The sequence below is a fragment of the Phyllostomus hastatus genome, unplaced genomic scaffold, assembly GCF_019186645.2.
Source record: "Phyllostomus hastatus isolate PE091 unplaced genomic scaffold, TTU_PhHast_1.1 phas_contig_86, whole genome shotgun sequence".
In the NCBI taxonomy this organism is placed as follows: domain Eukaryota; kingdom Metazoa; phylum Chordata; class Mammalia; order Chiroptera; family Phyllostomidae; genus Phyllostomus; species Phyllostomus hastatus.
Window position 1 is genome coordinate 23,584,938 of NW_025333977.1, and position 25,457 is coordinate 23,610,394.

The 25,457-nt window shown below is 38.3% G+C and overlaps 1 protein-coding gene across 1 annotated transcript in view; it reads right to left on the reverse strand.

Annotated features, from left to right (window-relative positions):
* SPATA16 (spermatogenesis associated 16) overlaps positions 1–25,457 on the reverse strand; it is a 218,916-nt gene that overhangs the window by 45,038 nt on the left and 148,421 nt on the right. The window contains exon 6 of the mRNA XM_045851465.1: positions 7,256–7,403. Coding sequence (XP_045707421.1) covers positions 7,256–7,403 — 148 coding nt within the window. The remainder of the gene's footprint in view (positions 1–7,255; positions 7,404–25,457) is intronic.

Consider the following 25,457-nt stretch of genomic DNA (forward strand, 5'->3'; position numbering starts at 1 on the left):
CTGTCACTAGTGCCAGGCCTGGGACCACTTAGTGAGAGGTATGAGGCACACCAAGGCCAAATGCACCTTGTTTGAGATATTTTAGGAAAGTCTGAAGCATGAGCCAAGATAGGACACTTGTATGGGAAAAAAACACTGTAAACAGCTTGGGTGGACCCATGAGTTGGTAGGATGGTGTCTCAGGGGAGCACAATGGTGGGGTGTACTGTGTAAATCAGGTAGATGGAGACATTATGACACCTGCCTGCCAACTGTGTGGCAAGGGAACTCAGGAAAAGAATAATGGCCTCTGCCAGCACTTCTGCTTGGGAGAAAGCTGCCCCTCCACTCTCACCTTTATATTAGATATTTTAGTTCCTCCCCATATGTCCCTGGTGCCTTTTGTACTGCTGCCCCAGGGATGGAATTCAGAGGGAGTGAGTCTGAGTAAGTCTGTGCATGGGCTCTTTAGGGGTAACTGCCTGGGACTCCAGAAACCCTCTGTTTCTCTCAGCCACAACCCCTTCTGCTTTTTATAGCTAGAAGTTATGGGGATTTCTGTTCTCAGCTCTGGAGCCCTGGGCTGGGGGTCTGGTGTGAGGTGTGGAACCTTGGTTTCTCAGGGGAGACCACTGCAACAGAGACATCTCTCCCAATATTTATCCACCACACGTGGTTTTGGGATCCACTTATTCTGCATCTTTACCCATCTACCATTTTCAACGTGACTTCTTTACATCCTTAGTTGTAGGATTTCCATTCAGCTAGATTTCAGATAGTTCTGAATGATGGTTGTTTTGTAGTTTAATAGTGTATTTGATGTGGTTGTGGTAGGATGCCCCGTCTTTAGGGATTTTCATGCTTGGCTGCATAGTTTATTAGATAGGAGTACCTAATGACTGGCTACAGTATTACACAGTGGCTAGATTAGACAACCTAAGTAAGTATTTCAAGAGAAACAAAATCCCAACACATTTACCTCACTACTCGCTTACCTGCTAAAGTTAGCTGTCTGTTTTGAAATGGTTATGAAGCTTTTTTTAAATGCAGTCTAGGGTAACTGGTGATGGGTAAAAAAAACAAGAAACTGTATAACTACCAAGACTGACACTAGAAAGGGACTAATCTGTCACTTTATGGGGGAATGAAATGGAGGAGTGTGTCTGGATTTCTTATAGGGAGGGGAGACTTGGATGGAAACTGCTATATGTGTGTGAGTGTATTGCAAGGTTTCACTGAGCATTCTGAATACAATATCTGTGATACCTGCTTCCTGCATGGATCTCATTCCAACTGCTCCAACCCATTGATTGTTCTTGAGAGGCTACATTAAAAATTTATATTACTTCAACTTATTTTTGGATTATTGACTTGTATTTTCAAAATGCAACCCTGCCTGTCTTCAGAGCACAAAAGAAAACATGTGAAGTTGTGAAGCAGGATGCGTGGCAGTGCCAGGGAGGTCCAGGAGGAAATCAATCGGAGAAGGTGAGAGGCGTGAGATGATGGAGACAGGAGGCAAACAGTGCTGTGACCGGCTGCTGCAAAGGGCAAGTGAACTGCTCGTGGGGGAGTGTTTACTTTCGTAAGACAGAATAGTGCCAGAATACCGCATTTCCCACTGAGAGGACCAACACTTTAATATTTTAAGACTAGAGACTTTAGCTCCATATATGAGGGTTTTTGTTACTTTGGGAATGATCCTCTATTTCTAACAAGAATTCTGTGGTACAAATATGAGATGATTTATCGTCTTTATAACCAATCTGGCTATAACATTTTCATAATAATATTGGGGATGTAGTTTCTTTAATTTTATAATCACTTCCATTTGAGAAAGCAATATATAAGGAGGAAAACAGTCTGATCTTGAAAACTCTTGATCATGATAAAATTATAGTATTTTAAAGAAGAAAGAATAAAATGAGAAATTTTAACTTCATCTTTTAGAGAGCATAAGAATGTATTAGCCTTACTGGTAAATGATGACTGAACAAGAACAATGTTATAAATTTCAGTGAAAAGCAATTTTTAAAGGCCTATTTTAAAACAATATATTATTTCTCTGAACATACAAATTCACTCTTGGGAGTTAAATTACATTGGAAAGACAAAATATGACTCTATCCACCTAAGTGTTAAAGTAATTGATATCTTATCCAGAAAACTTTTCTATTAAACATTACTAACCACAAATCCATTACTGAATATTTATTTATTTAGCCAATAAATCTTGACATTTTCATCAAGAAGAGACAGGATATGCTTATTGTATTACTTTATTATTATTAAAATACAACCATGCAAGAATAAGAATTATACAGAATTGCATTATTTCATTGGAATATATGAATAGGAATCTCAAGCAAAATCTTTATAAATGAAAACATAATAATTCTGGGGCTGGTGAATTATTATTTGTTTTATATACCCTGACTACTCTGCATGAATCAAACTGGATTTTTCCTTAAATAAGAAAAATGAATAGCTACAGTGCTAAAAATTCGGTCATTTTTTTCTCCATGAAACATAATGCAATACAGCTCTCTTGTAAGATGGATTTAAGATTTTAGTGGGTCTTACCGTATACCCCAAATAGCAAAGGATACACACTAAGTTCCTGGGAATGTACAAGCTTGGTTGTCCCACAAGGCAGATTTGAATTTTAACCCTCCCTCCTCACTCTCACAGAGGTTATAAGGACAAGATAGTCCTAGTGCTTACCTGAAGAGGGTCTTTCTCATAATAAATCACTAATTTAGCTGGTCTATTTGATTTAAAAAATTAACATATTTAGGGCTTATACATTTAAAAGTGAATTTATTTTTATAGCGTTTTCCCCTTTGAATCTGTTTTTCATGTGAGAATTCCTGACGAGGGTAAATGAATTGGCAGCTGGCTAGTGAGAATACACCGCCAGGTGGGGGGGACCTCTTTCATGACTGAGTTCTCTTTCTGCTCAGCACCACCGCCTCTGCCAGCTATTGCTGGGCTCATTGCACTATCACGTGACCAAGGAGTAATGAATTCAATGCTATCTGGGCTTGATGAAGGTGACCTGGAGTTTGGCCGAGTTTCTGGGTTGGAGATTTGTCTGCCAGCCCCTGCTGGGAGAATTAAATGTGTTAGTCTCCAAGTTTTAATGGTAATAGCTACTTATCCAGGAAAACTTTGATAGGTTGACTTCTGATCCAAGATCTTCGAGGTACAGATATTATGACCTTCATCTGTTATTACAGATATATTATATTTATATGATATTATAGAGACTATGACTATTTAGATGAGCTCTATAATTTAGAAATTCCTACTATGGCTTCAATTTCTCTTGCTGCAATGAAAACTACCCAGTGGTGTTGTATCTTTAATGGGACATCAGTGTCTCTCCTGAAATGTTATCTTTCTGGGTGGGTACAAACACATGAATATAAGAGCATCCAGCTAGAGTTGTCTGCAGAAGGATGAGTGAATGCGAGGTAGAAGAGAATGTGCACAAACTCAGTGTTTCTGAGAATGGAATTGCTAGCATATGGAAGAGTGTTTATTCAGTCACTGAGTTCACATGAATTCACTGTGTACATTGTAGATGGTATAGTGAGCCGCTTACTTGTTGTGATGTAAGGCACTGTTTTAGTTAGAATAAAGCTACCTGATTTAACAAACAACTTCCAAATCTCAGTGGTCAAAGACAATTTTGCTCATGTGGATATTCAATGGGCAACTTTCCACATGGTGATTCAGGGGTCCAAGCTTCTTTTGTGGTGTGGCTTCTTTAGTTTTGTCATCCTATCCACTTACTCAGTGGCTAGGGAGAGTCCTGTAAGGTAGGGTGTTATGGGCCAGGCCTAGAGGTGGCATACATTATTTCTGTCCACATTCCATTGGCCATTATTCATAAGCCTCACATAACTGTAAGGGAGGCTGAAATATATTCTAGTTGCATGCATTAAGGGAGAAAGAGTTTGGCAAACAACTAGCCACTATTTTGCTACTTTTGGTGACAAGGACTTCTACTTCCAAACTGCCACCTTCTCTGTTTTCTCCTACATCATTCTTTTAATTAATGTCAGCCTTTCACTGCACAATTACAACTTAGGTTGAAATTGAAAATATCACCTAGAAGATATAGTCAAATATTTACCCTGAAGTTTAAATTATTAAAGTCAGATCTTTTCTTAGGAACAAGTATATTCTAGCACTGCCTAGAATAGTGGCTGGAATATATGTTTGATAAATGTATGAATAGATGAACAAACCACCCATTTTCACTGTACAACCTCTTCTTGTCCAGAGGATCTTGGGATTCTCATGCATGAAGAAAAGGGGAAGAGAAATGGCAGACTAACACAGCAAGCTGGAGAGAGGACTAAGACTATTTCCAGTCTCTAGCGGAATAGAGAGGGTTTCTAGAGTAACACTAAGAAGGAGACTGTGTTCACAAGTCAGCATTCTGACAAAGAGAGAGATATCTGAGAGTGGCTCTAAATTGGGCCAACTTGGGTCATAGGGGTGGTTGCTGTATACATGAAGAAGCATCTACACCATGAGGAAGCATGGCAAACTCATATAGGTGCCCTTGAGTCATCTAATATGTCACATAAATGAGCCCATCATTGGCTCTGCTCAAGCCAACAGAGCTGATCTCAAGTTGCACTAGCCACGCAATCAGCAGCTACATCAACCTGCACCTGACTTCAAAAGGGGATTCTTTCCTCACATGCCCACTGTCCCCTTTGTACACTGGGTACATCTGAGTCCTGTGAAAGTTGAAACCAGACCAGGGGGAGAAGAAAATCCCCCTTTCTTCCAGGGGGAAGAAAGCTACTGAATTTGATTAGATAGTTAACTGAAGAGAGACTAAATGATTGCACAGGATGAGAAAGAATGTATCTGGGAAGACCAAAGATGAATATGTACAGGTAAAAGAAAAAGAGTCTTACGTTTTAAATGTCTGCCATGTGATTGTCCAGTCATACCTGCTATGTGACTATTTGTTGAAATATATACCTGAATAAATTTTTGACAGGATAGAAGCTTCTTAAATTCTATCTACAAGGTGGATAGAAGGAAAACCTTGGTTTTTGGGCAGTGTCAACAAAACAAGGTAGTTCCTCTTTCAGGCCCTGTCTCCCTTGTGTGACTCACTTTCTATCTATTGCCTTTGGCTATCGAATGCCTGCCATAACTGCCACCCTGCACCTCCTGTGAAAGATGTCCAGATGCTAAAGACAGCGCTTCACCTTTCCTCTTCTTATGCTTTGTACCTTAATTCACCTTGGAATTACCTGGGGAAAAATAAGCCATTCTACTAAGACTGCGCACCTACCGTTATCAACATGGGCTTCACCATCATTCCAGCAATGGCTTTGGGGAGGACGCTTTAATCATTTGCAACAGAGGCAAGTCAGGTCATCAGTGCAATAACCTTGTTAGCCAAAGAGCAGGTGCTACAGAGCAAAGAACCTAACCAGTCCCAAAGAAATGTAAAAGTCTAGGTTGCCTTTTCTATTTCCCTTTCTTTCTCTAGAAGCTGTGTCTTTTCTAAGTTCTTATATAGAGCTGTCACACTCCAGCAATTAGCAGTTATAAAATAATAGAAACATTCATTAATAACTTCTCATTATCTTCTCTTCCAAAGTATAATATCCTTCAGCATGAGTCATCTTGCAACCGATCATAATTAATCTTGATAACAGGTTTGATAGAGTTACATGAGTCATGAATCTGGCTCATTAATGTTATTATTGTTTTTAAACTATCAGTAACAACAGTGCTTCCTAAGTATCAATTAATCTTCATGTCTTCTCTGTGAAGTAAGTTAAATATAACTAAACTCATTCTACCAGTAGAGGATTGGCAAACTGGTGATCTCCTCGGTGAGCCTCTCTCCTCATTACCAAGGGAGCTGAGAATAAAATGGAAATAGCTGAATCTGATTCGTTTTCCATGACACTAGATGGACATGACTTTTGTTTGCTATTAATGCTCCCCCAAGCCCCGTTAAGGTATCTATAATAAAATAATAAATGATTTATAACAATTAACAAAAGAACGTAAGTTCTAAAACATTTTTCTCTGTTCCCTTGCATGAGCTCAAATGCAATAAATAAGCATCCGTGGTTATGACAGCATGCATGGCATGCTTCTCTTCCCTTTCTCTGCCCTCAAATTCTCATTGTTCCTTAGGGATTCACTAATCACCACTGGTTAGATTTATTTACTATGTTTCTTTTGAAGAGCTTGAGGTACAGTAGGAAATAACGGACTCCATGGGACCTACATGTAATGCTTCCATTTTATCTCTGCTCCTACCAGGTGGAAATAATGTAGCTCAATGGCAAAGACACGGGTTTAAATCCCACTGATTTACTATTCATCTTTGAAAAAGCTATTTGTTTTCTCTGATCGTTGTTTTCTTGCCTCTTAATGAGAATCATCTTACTCACTTCAAAAGTTATGGGAGTACCAAGAGATAATGAATGTTGAGTACAAGGCATGTTAAAAGTGATCACTAATGGAGTACATTATTTATCACATAAATCAGTGACTGGCCCTCAGAGCCCTGAAAAAAAGCATGAAGGGGCATTAACAAGAGGGTGTGATATTAGGTATACACATTTAGAGACTTTGCTTAACATGGTAATTGTTAAGAGTTATTAATTTAGTAACAGAAAATCCATGTCATAATTCAGAATAACAGTTGGTATGTAATGGATAGTAAAAAGTATTTTTGAATGAATGAATAAAAGCAGATGGCTTCCAAATACAAAAAGAGGAAAAAGGAAGTGTCCTCTCCCTGCACGTGGCTACCCACATCTCATCTCGTCTGGACACCAGTAATCCAAGCATGGAAGGAAGGAGGGAGGTCTGAGGCGTGAGATAGATGGAGGAGAGGAAACAGAAATAGCAGGAGCAGGCACTGGAAAAAAGAACCATCTTCAAGAAAATACTATAACCATCTAGTTTACTGATGAAGGATATGGGAAAAGGTGGTATTTTTACCAAAGGTTATTCCTTTATTTTTAAAAATCTTAGCATGTCTAGGTTTTATCCCTCATTTTTAAAATACAGAAACATGGTGGTACAGGAATATTGCAGTAGACCCCTAGGGCTAGACCTGCTTAAAGCCTTGAAATCACTTCCCATTTATACTCCTCAGATTAAAACACCATACCCCTAAAACTGAAACAATACATAAATAAAGCAGAAAATGGTTCTCTATTTGTTTTAATGAAAATATAGTATCCCCTGATAACTTGAAGATATTGAATCTTACCTGTATAGATATATTCCACATAGGCAGGATGAGTTTTTGTGAAAACTTCTTTTACTTTTTCTACTTTATCAGCTTTGATTTTGGTTGCAAATGGTGTGTACATAACGGAGAATGATTCCGCTCTGGTGATGGCTTCTTCAATCATGGCCTGGGAAGAAGCAAACAACCCACTTGGTATCAATAACAACGTATGACTTTTGAAGAATGTAAAATAATATAATCACCTTTATGGATGATTTAAAAATCTATATACTGTATTGGGAAGATAATATATTTTCATTTTGAATATTCATTAGAGTGAAATTTTAATTAGTTCTGGAAATACTATTTCATATTAAGAAAACCAATTAAATGAAGAAAGTTTGTAAACAGACACCTCTAAACTGAACTTGCTTTAAGATAAAATAAAAATTCTATTTTCTAAGGTGTCATTTTTTACTTGATTTAAAAAATCAAATTCTTAAGTCTAACATAATTATCTTACAAACAGACATTGATGAGCAACTTGTACTTAAAAACCACTAATTGGAGTATCTAGATCTAAGTATTTTCTATAAATAACAGACAAACTAGATGAACCAGGTTTTTTTTTCTTCCAATACCCAAGAAAGACTTCCAGAACAAGAAAAGCCTTCTCAGCTTCCGCCCAGCAAAGGTTCCCCTCTCTCCAGATCACGAGAGCTGTTTGAGATGAATTTGCCTATTTAAGTTTTAAGAATTTCTTTAAATTTTCTCTGTTCACATGTCATTCTTGGTAAAGCCTGACATCATCCTGAACTTCCTGTTTTAAGTACATCCATTATTATTTGAAACAGACCAAAAAGAAACTTATAAGAAATTTTAAAAAGATTTTTTTTCCTATAACTCTGCTTTCTAATGAGGCTTGAGCACTGAATTAAAAGTGGAATAGTCATCTCATTTTCCACTTATTTTTCTTAAAATAAGTTATTTTTCTAAAAATAGCATTAAGGTATATTATAAAAATCTATATTTATGTATAGGAATACATTTTTCCCCCTGATAACCAAGAGTGCCAAAAACCAATATGGAAAAATAATGGATTTGAATTTTCTAACAAAGAAAAACCCAGCAATTTATATTATTAAGGCATAGTATTTTGTAAATATGTTTCTGATTGATAATGAAAGCAGTAAGTAGTTGATTTTACTGATTTTAAACCGAGAAGCCTAATTTAATTTAGTCATTACCAACTCCATGCCTTGATGACTTCCAATGGCCTCTACGGTCATCTGCACTGTGTGTGAAAGAGCAGCTTTGCAGGAACTTTCTGGATGCAAAGGATCCTCCTTTCTAATTAGAAAATGGCATAAACTTTCTCATTTACATTTTGAATTTGCTGTGGGGTAAATGGCTGACTGGCTGAATGAAAGGACTTACATTGCTCACAGCCCTGTCCCTTCCAGGTGGGAGGAACTGGAAGGAAACAAAGAATGCAGTTGTGACACCAGGCCCAGGGGCAGCACTGAGACAAGGAAGTGATGGATGGTGTGTCTGCAGCAAGTTTTGGGTGCTGAGGCCTAGATGCCGACTCTGGAAGTCTAACATGGGTAATGCAGACACAGGAGTGGAATTCAGACATGTGGATTAAGAAGTTAAACAAGGTGTTTCTGGTCCTCCAGCAAAAATGAAGGTTCTTTAGATTGAGTAGAGAATATTTTCTCCAGATTGGTGCTTACATATGTCCATCACTGGAACCAATCCTGGGATGGTCCATCCAGACCAAAAAAGCAAGTAGTTATACCTAGATGCACATGGAATGATGTGCTGAAGAGAGAGGCTATTCTAAACTTCAGTTCTAAGATCATGATCTGACTTCTACTGCTTTTTTTTTTTTTAAATTTTATTTATTTTTAGAGAGAGGGGAAGGGAGGAAGAAAGAGAGGGAGAGAAACATCAATGTGTGGTTGCTTCTCACAAGGCCCCCACTGGGGACCTAGCCTGCAACCTATGCATGTACCCTGACTGGGAATTGAACAGGTGACTCTTTGGTTTGTAGCCCACATTCAATCCACTGAGCTATACAAGCCATGGCCTGATTTTATTGCTTTTTGTAAACTGTTAGTTCTTGTATCAGTTTGCTCTGACTGCCTTAACAAACTATCACACATATTCTTATAGTTCCAGAGGCTAGAAGTCCAAAATCAAGGTGTTTGTAGGGTTGATGTCTGAGGTCTTTCTCCTTCCTAATGGCTGTGTAGCTTCTCCCTGTGTTTTTACATAGTTTTTCAGCTATGTGAAAAACTTCCTCTGCTTACTAGGATTACAGCCCACCCAAAGATCTCACTTTGACCTAGTTACCCTACTTGCAAACAATCACAATCCCAGCACAGGGCTAGGGCTTAAGTATATTAACTTTGCGGGACACAGTTCAGCTCATAAGAGTTCCTAACACCCAAAGAACATTTCTGATGGTCTCTTTGAGTGCCTCTAAATTCTGGATCAAAAAATTTAGTGAAGGGATTTAATTCTCTAGTTTTCTTCCAGAAAGACATTAACAGTATCCCAGTAAGACCAGGATAGAAGAAAACACTTTCCCTGTCTCATTTCTTTTCCAACTGCTGGCAGCTTAAGTGACTTTTGCAGGGTAGCTTTGCTAAGCCATCTCACAGCAGGGACAGTAAGAATCGGGCCCAAGAGCCTACACCATCTTTTTTGCACGTGGCAGAAGTGTGGTTTTTGTGTTGCAGCTTGATCTGCAAGGCTTTGCATTCAGGCTTTTGTGGGGCTCTCTGTTTAGGAGGATATGTACTGGAGTGCAGCCTCCCTCTCTTCCCACTCGGAGCCAGTAGAAATGGCATCCTCTCATGGCTCCTGCCCTCAATCCTGAAGACGGGTAAGGAAGTGGCTGAGTGAGCCGAGTGTGCATGTAAGAATAAGAATTGAATTCTCCATGGAGGTAGTTTCTCAAAGGAAATTTTATAGTCCCAAGAATAAAAACTGAAAATGAAGTAGGAATGAGGATACAGAAAATGCTTTTGCCAGGTCCTGACACATTCTTGCTGTGCTTTAATGAATTAACATTTTTTGTTCTTCTAGAGATAAACAATCTTGAGACTTTCAACCTGTCTCACATTGTTCTTGCAGAAGAATGGGTATATATATATATATATATATATATATATATATATATATATCTTCAATATATATATTTCTAGTACATCACTGAATAACTCCTCCGTAAAACAACTTTGAAAGAAATTTAGCTTTATTAAAATCATGGGAGTTTGGAGTTAGATACCAAAATGTCAGATTTTCATTTTGTGGTGGTAATTTAGAGCTGGGCTTGTCTTTCATGAAGAGTCCATTCTATCTATATTGAAAAATTATATTTTAGGATTGAAAAAACTAGAATATTTAGTAATAATTATAGATATCAAAATATAGATTTTAATTCACTTTTTATGATTAGTCAAACATTTTCCTTGATTTGAAAATACAATAGAGGAGGAGACCAGATGAGGAATTACAGCTTGTAAAAAGTAGATGTGCTAAAAATGAAGGCAGATCTGAAATGACAGTTTTCAATTTGACAAAAATTTTCTGCAATTAAGTCATTATTTCCCAACCTATGGGTTTCTCTGGTGTCAGTAAGTGTTGCATGTGTACAGAGAATGGGGAAGACAGTTGGTCCACATGTCCTGTTCAGTGTACATTGCTGTTAATTATACTGTGTGTGTGGTAGCTTCCTCTGCTACTACACACACATACACACAGAGACTTTGAAATTAGATGTTGAGTACAGGGGTCCTAATAACTCTCCACTGTTATCCTCACATTTATCAAGTTTTAAAACTTATACTAACATAAACCAAGAGTATATGTTGGCAGCTCATTTCCTCTACATACAGTAACTTAAAATAATTTATCCTGGTACTTCAGCTAAGCAAAAAGAGCCACTTGCTACCTCAGAAATCACTTCGCCTAGGAAAACTATATAACAAGACACTGGGAGAGACAGGGGAAGAGAGATACTCTATCAAGGGTAAAGAAAAAGCAATCCAAGTAGAGGGAATAGATGACAAGTAAAAAGGAGACACAATTTATCTCCTTCTAGACCCAAAAGGGTATGTTTTTTTCTGGTAAAATTTTAAGAGCACTCAAGGTGCTCAGGAAAAATCAGGCACAAAGTGTAAACTTCAAACATTTTCAACATAATGGGATTAGGAATTTTTCCCCTGTGGTTTTGCTGGAGGACTTGAGCAAGATGTAACCTTTTAACTCTGTATCCAGTGATGGTGGCTCAGTAAACAGGAATCCTGTCACTTCTCATTGGAAAATGTGATCAAGTTATTTTAAGTTATTAGCAAATTATTCCTTGAATACTCCCAATGTCAGGGTTGATCATAATTGTAGCAAATTGCTTTACTCACAAGATTACATCTTGAAGGAACTTTGTGAATTTTCCAACCCAATTCACTAAATTGGAGATGAATTGTGATTTGGAGAGGCTTAAGTGACTTTTCTAAAGATGAGGAGGTTCTTATTTCATGGAATTTAGAATTTGGGTCTCAAATATTACATTGAATATTTTACTTTGTCTTTTGAAAATTATGGTTTTTACTTCCTGGGTTTTACCCTCCTTTTAAAACCTTTCATAATAAATATAATTTAAAATTCTAAAATATTTAATTTACTTTAGTTCCACAGTGCATGTGAGTGCTGTAGAATTTTAGAACAGGCATGTATATACAACCTGGGCACATGGTTAGGCATTTTTCAGATTCTTGCATAGTTAGTGTGGCCTTGTGGCTGAGAGTGGGCCAATGGGATGTAGGAGGGAATGGTCCTCTTTCCAGGCCTAGCCCACATGCATGATCCTGCCTAGTATGATCCTCTATTTTCTTTCCCCATCAGTTGTGGGAAAAGGAAGGAGTCCCAGGACACAGAGAAAGATGGAACTACAAGAAAGAAGGAGTCTGGGTTCCCACATTGCTGGCTGGAGGAGAACCAATCAGAAGCATCCGCATTGGACTACATTGTAAGGGAGAAATCAACTTTTTCTTTTTATATCCTTGCCAAGGGCATTTTTTCATTGCATTCAGAGAGAGAGGAAGGGAGAAAGAGAAACATCAATGACAGAGAGAAACATCTATGGGAGAGAGAAGCATTAATTTGTTGAATCTTACATGCCCGGACCGGGGATCAAGCCCACGACCTAGGTATGTGTGGGAGCTCCAACCAGCTGAGCCACATAGACTAGCACAGAAGAAACCAATTTTTATGTTTTAAGTTACTGAAATTTTGGAGTTGTTTGTTGTAGCAGCTAGTCTACTACACAAATAATAACAAATAAAAATTAAAATCTCATTCATAATCCTATTTTTTCTGCTAAGTCTTATGTGTTATAAAGAAGGTACAGAGAAAAAATTGGTATTTTAAGAGATAAAATAACTTTGATTGACTTAGCAGTGATAAATGCTTTCATATATCCTCTTTCCTTTAATTCTCATAAAGTCTATGTAAGTAGGTACTCTGAGTGAACAAATGTTACGATTGTATTGTTTTAGTTTGGAAGTTAACATTAGTAGATTAAAAAGAAACAATGCTATACTTGCAAACTGTAAATTATCCAGATGGGAACCTTTTGCTTTTAGTGGCTAATGTGACTTTTTGTTATTGCATTAATAATGATACAATGTTTGAATGATAACTAAAATTTTCTAGAAAATGGAACTATAAATATTATGAGCAATATTTTTCAAAGTAATCCCTTTAAACATATGTGGGTTTAATATGGATGATTTTCTTTTCTTGAAATTTAGAATTAACCTGAGGAGCAGATTCCCTTAAAGAAACAGAACATCCGACCTCGAGAACATCTAAGCTTATAAGCTTAGTCACTGTATCATGTACGCAACATCCAGAATTGACAATTTTATGATGAGTTTATTAATATCAGGATATGTCAGAACACAATAAGTAATAATTAAATGTTTGCCCTTGCCTTGTTGATCAACATTTTCATGCTGAAATATTACCTTGAATTTCCAGTCCTTTTATTAAACACTTCTCAACATAAGTTTTGTATTTTTCTAAAATAAGGGATTATTTGGCAGTTGGTCATTACATCTATCAGCCCAGTGATGTGAAAATTATATTTTCATGCAATTTAAATTAATATACATAAAATTTTATTTGCATATATTGGCATTGTCTTGAATTTACCAAAGATTGTATGAACTTGCATAACAAGTTAAGCATATTTTTTATAGAGCTGTTTTGAATTCTCTACTTGGCAACCTTTCCTGTTTAAAAATAATCATAATAAATATAATATTAAATTCTGAAGTATTTTAGTTTTGCAGTGTATGTGAATGCTATATATACACACACATATATGGAATATATATATTTATGTATATATATCCATACAGTGTGTGTATATATACCACTGTCCACAATCCAGTCTGGTTAGGGTTAGGGGTAAGACTTTGATTATATATACAATGCTTCCACTAGCTGAATAACATGCATTTAATGTGTAAAACTTACTCTGTATTAATTTTTAACCATTTATCGTTTGCAGCAAAATTTTATTTCCATGTAATTTCCTCACAGAACTAAGCAGATCTAAGGTAGTTTAAAATCACTCAACTTTACGATCAAGGAAGCTGAGGGGGGTGAGTTCTGCTGACACACCTGAGGCCACAAAATTTTGAGATGGAAGCAACACAAGAACCCCTCTCCTAAACCAGTGCTTTCTCTTACACTGAGAGACTTTTTTCATTCTTCTAATTAGATTGTCAATTTGGGAGCATAAGTATTACTTCCCTTTTTCTTTTTCTCTGAGCACCTTAATCCTGTCTTCAAAGACAAAATTTGACTATAACTCTAACAGAGAAACAAATGAATCACGTCATATCAAACCTAAATCGGGTCAAGGTCATCTTCACAAATTAATGTTAACACAAAACAGAATATTCATCCTTCACAGCTACAGGTCACAATAAGACTATTTTGTACCACCACTCATTAGATTTAGGATATCCTATCAATTAACTTGCCTGTCTCAAAGAGAAACATTTACAAAAATTAAATGAAAGCCCTCTTGATAGGAAAACTTAAAGAATATGCTTGGGTTGGTCTAGCTTAGTTAGTAGCAAAGCACATATAATTTATAAATAGAATTTAAAGTACGTTCTTTTTCTAAAGACCCTGAATAATTTTCTGCTTGCACATTAGAGAAACACCAGCTGATAGAAACTCGGAGTTACAAGTGTGGGTTTCAGCAGCCTCCACACTCTTTAGGATGCTGCAGAGCTTTTATTCCTGATGACTTAAAATGAATCACCAAAAAGCATCACAGGAATCAATAGCTCCATCACTGTAATTATTTCATAAGCACAGCTGGGTATTACTGATGAGCTGCAGGCTCGGCGTTCAGTGGTGAATGTCAGCAGAGTTTGGGACCCTTTCTGCTGTTGTGCATTCCCGCCCTATACTTTGTCCAGTTATGGGAAGGCAGGGATCCCTTCTCCCTAGCTGTATGTTGTTTTCTGATGGTGTTTCCTGAGTGGTGATTTTAGATTGGGCCGTGGTTTGCTGGTGTGCACAGCCGATTAATGGCAGGGTTTAGAAAAGAACCTGGTGACCTTGGTCGCCAGACTTGTACTGCTTTTCCCACAAAACATCTGTTTTGTCTTTTGGGCTACTACACAAGATGACTTTGAGTGGAAAGGAAAGTCAAGAATGTCCTTGAAAAATTTTGTATTGGAGAAAAAGTCAAAAGAATTCAAGGATGTTTAATTTGAAGACAAGATGTAAGTTGCAGGAACTACATTTCTGTCATCAGAAAGCAACCTATCCTTGTACTCTGCCCTGTAAACTTCATTTAGTTCATTGATTAATCTGTAAAACTCAATTATTAATTAAATGAGTGGTCACTGTGCATTGGGTAAATGCTGTAGACAAATTATTCTCTTTATTTGTTAAGACAACACTAGAAAAACAAGCATTGTTATCCCCTTTTACAGATGAGAAAAACTGAGTCTCTATTATACAATATGCAATGATTCACAGGGCTGCTTTGTGACAGAGCTGGGATTCAAGTTAGATCTGTCTCAATCAAAGCCCCGTGCTCTGAGCTGTTCATATTGGGCAGATGTGTAAACGGGGTCCACAGCCCTGTTCAGCACAAAGGCAGGATCCCAAATACAAGAAGGACTCCTGTGCACAGCTTTATAAGGCAGAAATGGAATCCTTAGCAGGAGAAGAAAGTTCTAAAGCAGTCTTCCAGTGAGGGAGCAGCTCATCTTAGAAACTAAGTAGCTCTGTGGCCCTGGTGGTGCACACACCGAGGAGGGACGATGCTCTGTCCATGGTCCAGTAAAAGGGACTACGGTGCCACGTAGAAAAGTGCCCGTGTAGTGCTAGTGCCTACTACTCAGAGTTTGTCTCAGGTATATTCGTACAGCCCCATAATTTTTTTTCTTCCTCAAGCTTCAACTTTGTGTGGCAACCAGCCACCTCTCCTTCATTCTTATTCCTCTCATTTGACTGTTATTAATCTTTTCCAGGCTGTGGCTCCTCCCGGAGGACTTTATATTTCATACAGCAACAGATTGCAGGAGCATGACCTTGTGGGGCAGGTGTCCTCCTGCATGTGACTTCCCATCATCAGAAGATGTCTCAGGATGGGGATAAATGCGTCAGTGAGGAATGAAATGACGTGCTATCTTCAAGAGACCTGCCACTGTATTTCCAAGTTATCTGTGTCCAGTCTTCAGTTTTACCTCCGACTTGCGTCTTATGTATGAATGTGGAAGCAGGCCAAGCCCCACTTGATGAAGAAGGGATAAAATGAGACTTGTCATGCTTAGTATCATGTTTTCCACCCCTTTAGGTTTGGGCTTGAAAAAGTCCTCTCAAGGTTTTCTGCAGGTTATTGTCCCTTGTAGGCTGTTGACTCGTGGTTTAGCCTGCACGATATAACATAGTACCTACGCTTTCTGGGATAAAAATATGTTAGCTCAACAATTACTTTAATATCCTGAGTTTTGGTTTTACATTAAAAGTTAAACAGAAACTCAGAGGCATAGACAGACCACAGTATGGTGGATACCAGAGGGAAAGGGGTAGGAGGCAGTACAGGTCAACAGGGCCAATTCTATGGTGTTGGAAGATGATTTGACTTTGGGTGGTGGGCTGGTAATGAGGTGCAGAGCGAGGGTCCTGTGAAAGTGAAAGAACAGCCCCCACAATCCTTGATTGAGGGAAGAGGGAGAGTGGCTGATACTGCATTTAAGATTTATTCAAGTACAGTTTTCTGTTTTTTACTCCCATCCTTGAATGACAATTAAGTAAAAAAAGAAAAGGAAAAAGGAGAAAAAAAAGATACATTGCATAGCAATGGTGAGTTAATAGCCATGCCTTCCTGAAGGGAAGAGGGCTGCTGCCCAGGGCAAATTGTGTATATGACTTAGAAAATGCTCAGGGATTCAGAACATAGCTGGGGGAGGTCCTATAGCGCCTGAGTAAGAGGCAGGGGGCGGATGTCCACCCTGCATGTCCGTTCATTACTGGGAACTTTTGCCCTGACTAAATATCACAACCAAAAGAAGGTAAAAGAAATGGGGGAACTGGCAAAAATGGCAGACTCTAACACATCATAGGAGAGGCCGGATATGAAGTCATGCAGGAAGTTCTGGGCCAAGCATTTAAACGAAGACAGGTGGAAAGAGAAGAAAGAGAGAGCCACTTGGTCTGGAGTAGGAGAAAGGAGGTGAAAGCCAGAAGTCTAGCGAGGCAGCAGAGATGATGGAGCTGTGCGGGACCTGCCTACCCACCTGGGTTTGTGAGAGATGCTTGGAGCTGAACTGGGACTGGGAATGCTGAGCTGCAGACGCCTGCTGTTCTGAAAGATGGTACTTCTGACAGGCCTATTCTGGAACTGACCTGGTTTGTCAAAGGGAGGCAGAACTATGTTTTTGGGTGTTTTTAAAGGGAGTGGGACTTAATGGCAGAAATCTGCCATTATTCTAAATCTGTATAACCTTTCTTTAAACAACCCCTTTCCTTTTTCACCAAAGTCTTGCTTTGGGAGTCATGCTTCTAGGCGGTGGGCAATCGACCCCCACAGCTGTTCCAGAACAGCATTGGTGGGGATTTTGTAACAGGCACACAATGCAATATATAGATCGTGTATGATAGTAATGTACTTTTGAAATCTATATGACCCTATTAACCAATGTCACCCCAATAAATTTAGTAAAAAAGACAGTTTTTTTAAAAAAGAAAAGAGCTAAAATTCCATGAACCATGAAGTTCTTAATGCCCATCACCTAGCTGTGTTGTTAAAAAAGAAAAAAACATGCCATATGTTAAAGGTTGTTATTTAAAGTACCAAAGTCTTATTATTGGAAGAGGGGAGGTTATGAAAAAGAAAATGATTGAACCAGGAACTACAGTACAGGTACAGCAAGCAGTCTTTGATAATTAGTGAGAAAATACAATTGTATGACTTCAAGAAAAGAGGAGAATTTATTTTTAATAGGTGTGCAGTACCATCAAAAGAATGGATGACTACAAACAAAAACAGTCAAAGTTTTGAGCTTTATAGACTATCTTACACCTGAGTGAACACAGCATTAAAAATTTCATGATTTCATGGAATAGTTATTTCATATCTGCTAAAAAACATGACCTCAATTTCTCTGCAAGTTTGTAAATCAATAACCCATAAAAATCTATGGGAAATATAAGAAGTAACCATAGAACCCTTTAATTTTGATTTTAATCATAACGATTTTTTATTTTAATATGCAAACAAAAACAAAGAAGGAATCAACATGCTCACAAACTTAAAATGAAAGGAAAGCCTCTGTGTAAACAAAGTAATCTCATGGCAACCTGGCAGAATTGTCTCAGGGCTCCTGGAAATCAAATAGCTATATCTAACTTTGTTCAAGTAAAAAAAGGCCCAAATTGCCTTAAATCTCTGAAACCCATATCATTCTCAAACGAGAGAAAATGAAAAGAAATTTAGAGGTTGCTTTTATTCTCCCTTAACAACCGCCAGAAACCCAAAAAGCTTTTTAGGAGGGGGCTGGGAAGAAAAGTTGACTGTTTTCTGGTGTGCGGTTCCCTTATCACCTACTAATGTGACTGCAAAACCAAACCAGCACCATTTAAGAATAAGTAAATATTTCTCAGGAGTGGTTAAGGATTAATTTTCTTGATTGAGATGATGTCACCATTTTCCAAGGAGCTTAAATTGTCAATGTGCACATAGAGGGCTAATGTACAGGTGAAGGGTGCAGCCCCTGCAGAGCACATTTGAGGCACTGTCCCCAAATTCTTACATTATCTGGATACCCGTTGTTTTTGCAGGAGACAAAGCCTTTTATTTCTGTGACAATTGGGGCTTCAAAGTCAGACAACCTCTGATGAGGTGGCACTGTGACAAAAATTCACATGGGGTGAAGTCATTAAATGTTGGTTTCATTTTTGAAAGAAAGCTTTGGCTCTTGGCATGAACTTGTGGGGTCAAGGAGGCGGGACAGTGTGGGGAAAAGGGAGGGATAGATAGGTCAGGTAAAAAGCACCCTTACCTACTTGACAGTCTAGGAAAATCAGTGTCGCCAAATACATATAATAGTACTGAAGTGTGCCTGAGTTTAATATGCGTAGGGTTCAGGTTCCTCCCTGTACCCATCCCTCCCCTTCCTTCCCTCCTTCCTTCCCTTCCTTCCTTTCTGCCTTGCTAATGCCTGGGACACTCAGAGAACATCAATAGAAGAACTACACAAAACTATACAAACAGAAAATAATGTCACGGTCACTATCTCCTTCATAGGAACACCCAACCTTGGATCAAATATTTGCCTCAATTACATCTTTGCATTTAAAAGTGAACCTCCCTTACTGGCATACTACCTCAAATAGCATCAAAGCAAAATGAAACACAGGCAGCATTTTACAACGCTAGTAACCATGGAAACATATCATTAAAGAATATATAAACAGGAATGAATAATTAGATGAGAAATCCATTTCTACATTTATCTTTTTCCAAGACCTAGGAAAAGCAGCTCTCCTTTACCTCTCATCTCAATTTGGATACGTCCTCTTTAGTCTGCCTCTTAACTAAAAAAATATGAGAATTTATAAAGTGAGAACTTTAATATTGCTTAGCTTAATGAATGATCTCTTTGGAGGCAACTGACGGAAAAATCTTGCAATGCGCATTGTTGTCTAGAATGCAGGAGAGGCTCCTGCAGCAGCCAGGGGGTTTGCTTTGGGGATGGGATGTGTGCAGGAAGACCTGACTTACATCATGGTGAGAAGGGGATAACAGTTGTTTACCTTTAAAAATAGGAAGCACAGGTTGCCTGGAAAGACTTCGGGGATAATCTGGGGCTTATGCTCTATCTCACTTGCACCGTCAGGGAGGCAGCATCACTTGTGCAGGTCATCTGACGCTCTACTTTTGCACCTAAGGAAGCCCTTGATGGACTCCTTGGTATGCTAAGCTGATCACTAACATTAAAAGAAATTACAAATGGCCTTAGAGACCATCTAGCCCAGGACTGTGCATCAGAGTCACCTAGTTGGGAGGAAGTAGACAAATTTGGTTTATAGGACTTCACTCAACTCTGGAAATCTAATATGTTAAATATTTTCCCAAGTGACTCTGATACAGTTGGTCACTAGACCAGTGTTTGAAAACTACCAACTGACGCTAACTTCCTCATCATACCAAAGCAGAGACCAAAGTCTACAGCTGGTGTAGATTGAGTTGCTGGACTCAGTTTCCCCCACCTACAGCAATATCGTATCTATATCATTGTCATGGCTTTGCAGTGAGCAGACGAGTCATACCCTTTGCCCTTGGGCTTGGTCACATGGCTTGCTTTGGCCCCTGGTTTGTTAGCAGGCATAGCATGAGCAAATGCTTGAAATGTGAATATGGTTTTTCTTTCTCTCTTAGACTCCTGAGTATTTTCCAAAAGATAAACAGACATTAGGTCATTTGCCAAAGGAGCATGAGAGGCATGTGGATCACACTTGGGCCCTTTGGCAGCTTGGAGCAGAGCTTAGCCAAGCCTAGACAAGACCAGACTAGATTGGGCAAGTCCAAGACAACCAACTTGCTTATTATCATAAGTTGTGAATTTTAGAGTGATTTGTTACACAGCATTATTGTAGCAGTAGCTGATTAATACAGAAATAAAGTGACTTACCCAAAATTGAATTCTGGCATAGGAATTAGAAGTTGCATCTTGTGAATCTCAAGCCTAAGCTCTTCCCACTGCTTATATTTCTTTTGCTTTCTTTACTTCACAGAGTTAAGCACCGATATCCATTGCTTCCATCAGGTTCATCTGCTAAACCTACATTTTCTAGGTTCCAACACATTCTGTCACTGTCCCTCATTATAGCTTGTGTGCATTCTCTCATCTTTCCTCATCAGAGTTTACCTTTTCTTTCATCTTGTTCCCTCAGGAGTCTGTTTCCATGTTTCCAAAGAGACTAAGAAGTCTCAAATAAACTGATTCCCACAATTTCGTTCATGATTCACCCATTAATGAGTTAAAAACTTCCAGATAAAATTCTTTTGCATTGGCCTGAAGATGAAAAGAGACTCAATGCCAAATGGTGGGAATGTAAGCACGATCCATGGCAGTTGTTAGGGAAAAGGTTTTTAGGTGAGTGGTTTGGTATTTCTCAAGTCATCTCAAATCTAAATACTTAGGGGTGTGGGGTGGGGACAAAAGTAGGTTTAAAGTTCTTCCAGTGGAAAATTACACAATGATTAATAAGTAGTAATACAAGAATAAACTCGGTTTCATATACTCACAATTGTAAACTACTTTCACCCCACACTGTATAATGCTTGGTTGCTTTTAGACATTCCTTGTCCAAATACGTTATAAACTCTCTGCCTGACAAGGCCAAATAAATAAATAGACTTTAAACACAAGCCTTTAAGAGAAATGGCTGATATGGTATTTCTATTTTGTTCCTTTTGTTGGAAGAATTTTTCATGCAGAAGCAAATCTTTAGAGAGAACATATTTTTCTTCTCCAGAATATGTAGTTGTTTTCTTTAAGTTAATAAAATTTTTTTCTCTTTCCTTGACCTTACTTTGCCTCTAATTTTATGTTGAAGATCTTATTTTTACTCTGAGGTTGAAATATCATACATTTTTATCATGTATATGACTAATATTAGAATATTTTTCAATATCAAGAATAAAAACAAAACTGAAGTAAAAACATTGGTCTAAATTATTAGTATAAGGGATCAATTCATGTTCATTGGTAAGTCATACTATACCATTCTCTGGTTAGTGCAGAGAAGTCCATTAGCTTACTGCTGCCTTGACTGCTACATTTGAAAAAAGGTAATAGCTAAGACCTCAGGATTTGTATGGAGACACCAGTAAACACAGAAATCAATGAGACAAAAGACTCTAGGAAATCTACAACCTTCTCCAAGTATTCCGGGGAATCCCACACTCAACTAAAGCACAAAAGTTGTTTACAATCGTAAACTTAATACTCACACAGAGAAATACTTGTTGAATTCATATGAACACTGAATTTTGAAATTGCAAACAAAATAACTATTTCAGAATACTCTGAACATTATTGGTTTGAGCTTCATGTCAAACCAATATTTAAATCAGTTGATTGAGTCATTTAACAAATACGTATTGAACTGCTTTTTGCAGTTCACTTTGATGATACTGACAAAAAAAACCAGATCAAGAAGAGGTGGTGTCTAATTGAAGTACCAGTTGTTTTCCTGGGTAAATATTTTGTGTCAGAATATATGTTCTTTGAAGACAGGGTGATGTTTCTTTTGTTCACTGATATATTTCCAACACATAGCACAGTGCCTAACATATCATCACTAATAAGTGCTTCATAAATATTTGCTGAATGAGTATGGTAACAAATGCAATTTGAGAGTAAAGAAAAAAGGTGTCCACCAATTTAAGAGGCATCAGGAGACACTGGATTGGAAAGGTTTCAAGCTTGAATGACCACAGTGCAGTTTAAGGAGGCACTATATGACACCGACATTCTGGGTGTTATTTTTCGCTTTGAGTGCTAAAAGCAGTAAATGTCTCTTGTGAGTCCCAATACCAAAAAGGAAAAAGGGCTGCTTCCAAGAGAATGGGCAGTGCGAGAGTCTTAACTTGTGGCCGTGAAACTGCTGAAAGCCAAAGCCAAGGAAGGGCTTCAGGAGCCCGGAGATGGCACCATCTTCCTCCAGGTCGGCGTTGGGGAAAACCTTGTTTCTCAGTGCAGCCAGCTCCTGACTTTGTCCCTTGTGAATAATTACACCAAAGAAATATTCCTTTTTGGTCAGCCCTTTTTGGAAACCATTTATGCCATTGATATCTTTAAGACGGTGAACATTTCAGTGCCAAGTACGACTTGAATTGGATGGAAAGTCTTGGTATTCTCTGCACAGATGGAAAACCCGTGATGTTGGCACTGCCTCAGCCTTTGCTACTTCACTGAGGAAAGATGCTCCACCTGTCACGCTTTCTACCCGGGCCCGTGTTGGTGTCAGCAACCCTTCCAACAGTCCCCAAAGAGGTCTTTCTACTGCTGTCAAAGTCTTCGACTTCCTTGGAGCCAAGAACTCAAATCAATGCCTTTTGGTAGATCTTTATCAAGATACAAGAGCATACATACACCACAAGGTTCTTTCCTATTAAAGAAGTTTGTTGGCAATCCAGAGAAGAAATTTGGTTAGGTTAATTCTTTATATTTTTTATGAGAAAAGAAAACTCATAAAGGATAAATTGATAGTTTTAGGATAAATTGATAGTGAGTTCATTGCAGTACTATTTTTATTTTTTAATGGCTGATATCTTAGATAAATGAGACACAGCTTTTGACTGAAATACTGAACTCACTATTAGAGATGTTGCTGAAAAGCTATGAGCTTTTTTTTTTTTTTGGTCAAGCTGTCACTTCAAATGAGGTGGCTGGAGTCAAATAACAACATGAACTTTCCAATGCTAAGGGGGAGACTGACAAAGTCTTGAGAGTTTCTAGGTATAAAAGTCTATAAATGCTTGGTGAATGAATGGCTTAGCTGTTATAAAGGTCACTTTTTGTTCAGATGGCTTGAACAATGAAACCCATTGCTGACACAGACAGCCTTGATGATATAGGCTCAACAAAAATCATTTCATTGATGTGAGGACAAAGGAAATAATGTAATGTGAATTTGGGTGTTTTTTTGATGCAAGCCTACCCATATGAGATACTGTGAGCTATAGGAGCTCTGACTCCATTTGCTATTCAAGACTTTGAGATCAGGGATTTTAGCTCTGTTGCCATTAAAATGAAATGCTGACATTGGTGAGATGTCAAATATAATATATCAATTTCTTATCCCAGAAAACCTGCACAACCTCACAAGAGTGAGAAAGCCAGAATAATCTGTAAATGCTGCTTTGGTATTCTATGTGTAGGAGATCAATTTTCAATGCAATGAGATAAAGGGTAAGCACATTTTTCTTTGTGTGTGTGTTTATGAGTATTGTTTCTAGGTGGATGCCTGCAAATTGAATCAGATTCTCGAAGAGGTTTGTGACTCAAAAAAACAAACAAACAAAAAAAGAAAAAATTAAACAGAACAATTAAGGTGGGGAGTGAGCTTATTAAGCAGCTTGCCTATTTAGTGGGGTTCCTCTGCTCTCGTTTCATGGAAATTCTGCCACAAAATTAGCTGTTAGTGCCTCTCCTCACTGCCTTGCTGTGTGGTGCAGACCAGGGTTGGCCCGGGTCCTCACATTGCAGGAGATAAAGCCACACACTAGATAACCCAGGTGGCTGGAAGCATGGCTGAAAGTGAAGGTGGGGGAACAAAACCAGGAAAGAAGAGTGGAAGGAGGAAGTTTTGTTTCCCGATGCTATTACATCTAGCCCTGGATCTAAGGGGCAAGGGGCTTAGGAGGGGTATTAGAGTTTGCTATGAAGTTCTTCTTGGAATATTATTATTACTTTAGGTGCAGTATATAAATACACAAGGGCTTCAAAACAGCTAATTCTTAGCTTGACGAGGGCTTTCTATTTTGTTAATTAGTTCAGAATTGTAATGAGGTCTCAAGCTGTAAAAGAGGAGGAAGGTGGCTGGTATCAGAAGATGGCATCCGCTTGCAGAGGCATGCCTACAAGTATCATCTCGTGACAAGTGATTTCCAGTCCTTTTGAGTTCTGAAGAGGTGACACCATTATAAAATAACATGTGCAAACATTTTTATTCAAAGTGATATATCCCAGTGTGAGCTGTCATACAGTATAGAGCTTTATGTCCTTTTTTCTTGCTTGATTGATATGAAAAATGTTCTTAATACATGTGAAAGGAGTTCTTGAGCTTTCCAATGCAAAGGTTTGTTCTTTTACGTATAACGTTTGTAAGTCAATAGTCTGTGAAGAGTGAGTGTAGACTGGTTTTCAGTTTTTTACATTCTGAAATTTTTTACTCCCCGTTTAAAACCTTTAGAGAGAATAACTGGCCAGAATTTACTGGGATTTTATGGGGTTGATAGGAAGCTATATACCAACTCCTCCACTAACAAAGGTAGTGAAAACAGCTGCTGTGTTTTTTCAGGTTTAATGAATGTCTACGAATGTACATGCAAATACAATTCCTAGTCTGTGACATTTGGAGCATTCTTAACCCAGTGATCCCATTTCTGGGAATATACCTTAAGAATCCCAAAACACCAGTTGGAAGGAATACATGTACTCCTATGTTTATAGCAGTGTTATTTATAATAGGCAAGATCTGGAAACAGCCCAAGTGCTCGTTAGTAGATGAGTGGATAAAAAGCTGTGGTACATTTACACAATGGAATACTACATGGCTATAAAAAAGAAGGAACTCTTACCTTTTGTGAGAGCATGAATGGACCTGGAGATTATTATGCTAAGTGGAATACGCCAGCCAGAGAAAAAAGTACCATATGATTTCATTTATATGTGGAATCTAATGAACAAAATAAACTGATGAACAAAATACAAGCAGAGGCATGGATACATGGAACAGACTGGTGGATGTCAGAGGGGAAGGGGGAGGGAGGGACTGGATGAAAGAAGGTAAAGAGACCAAAGAACATGTAAGCACAACCCATACAGGCAGCAGTGTGGTAAGGGCTGGGGGCAGGGGCAGGGGCTGGGTAAATGTGGGCAAAGGGGGGAAAATGGAGGGC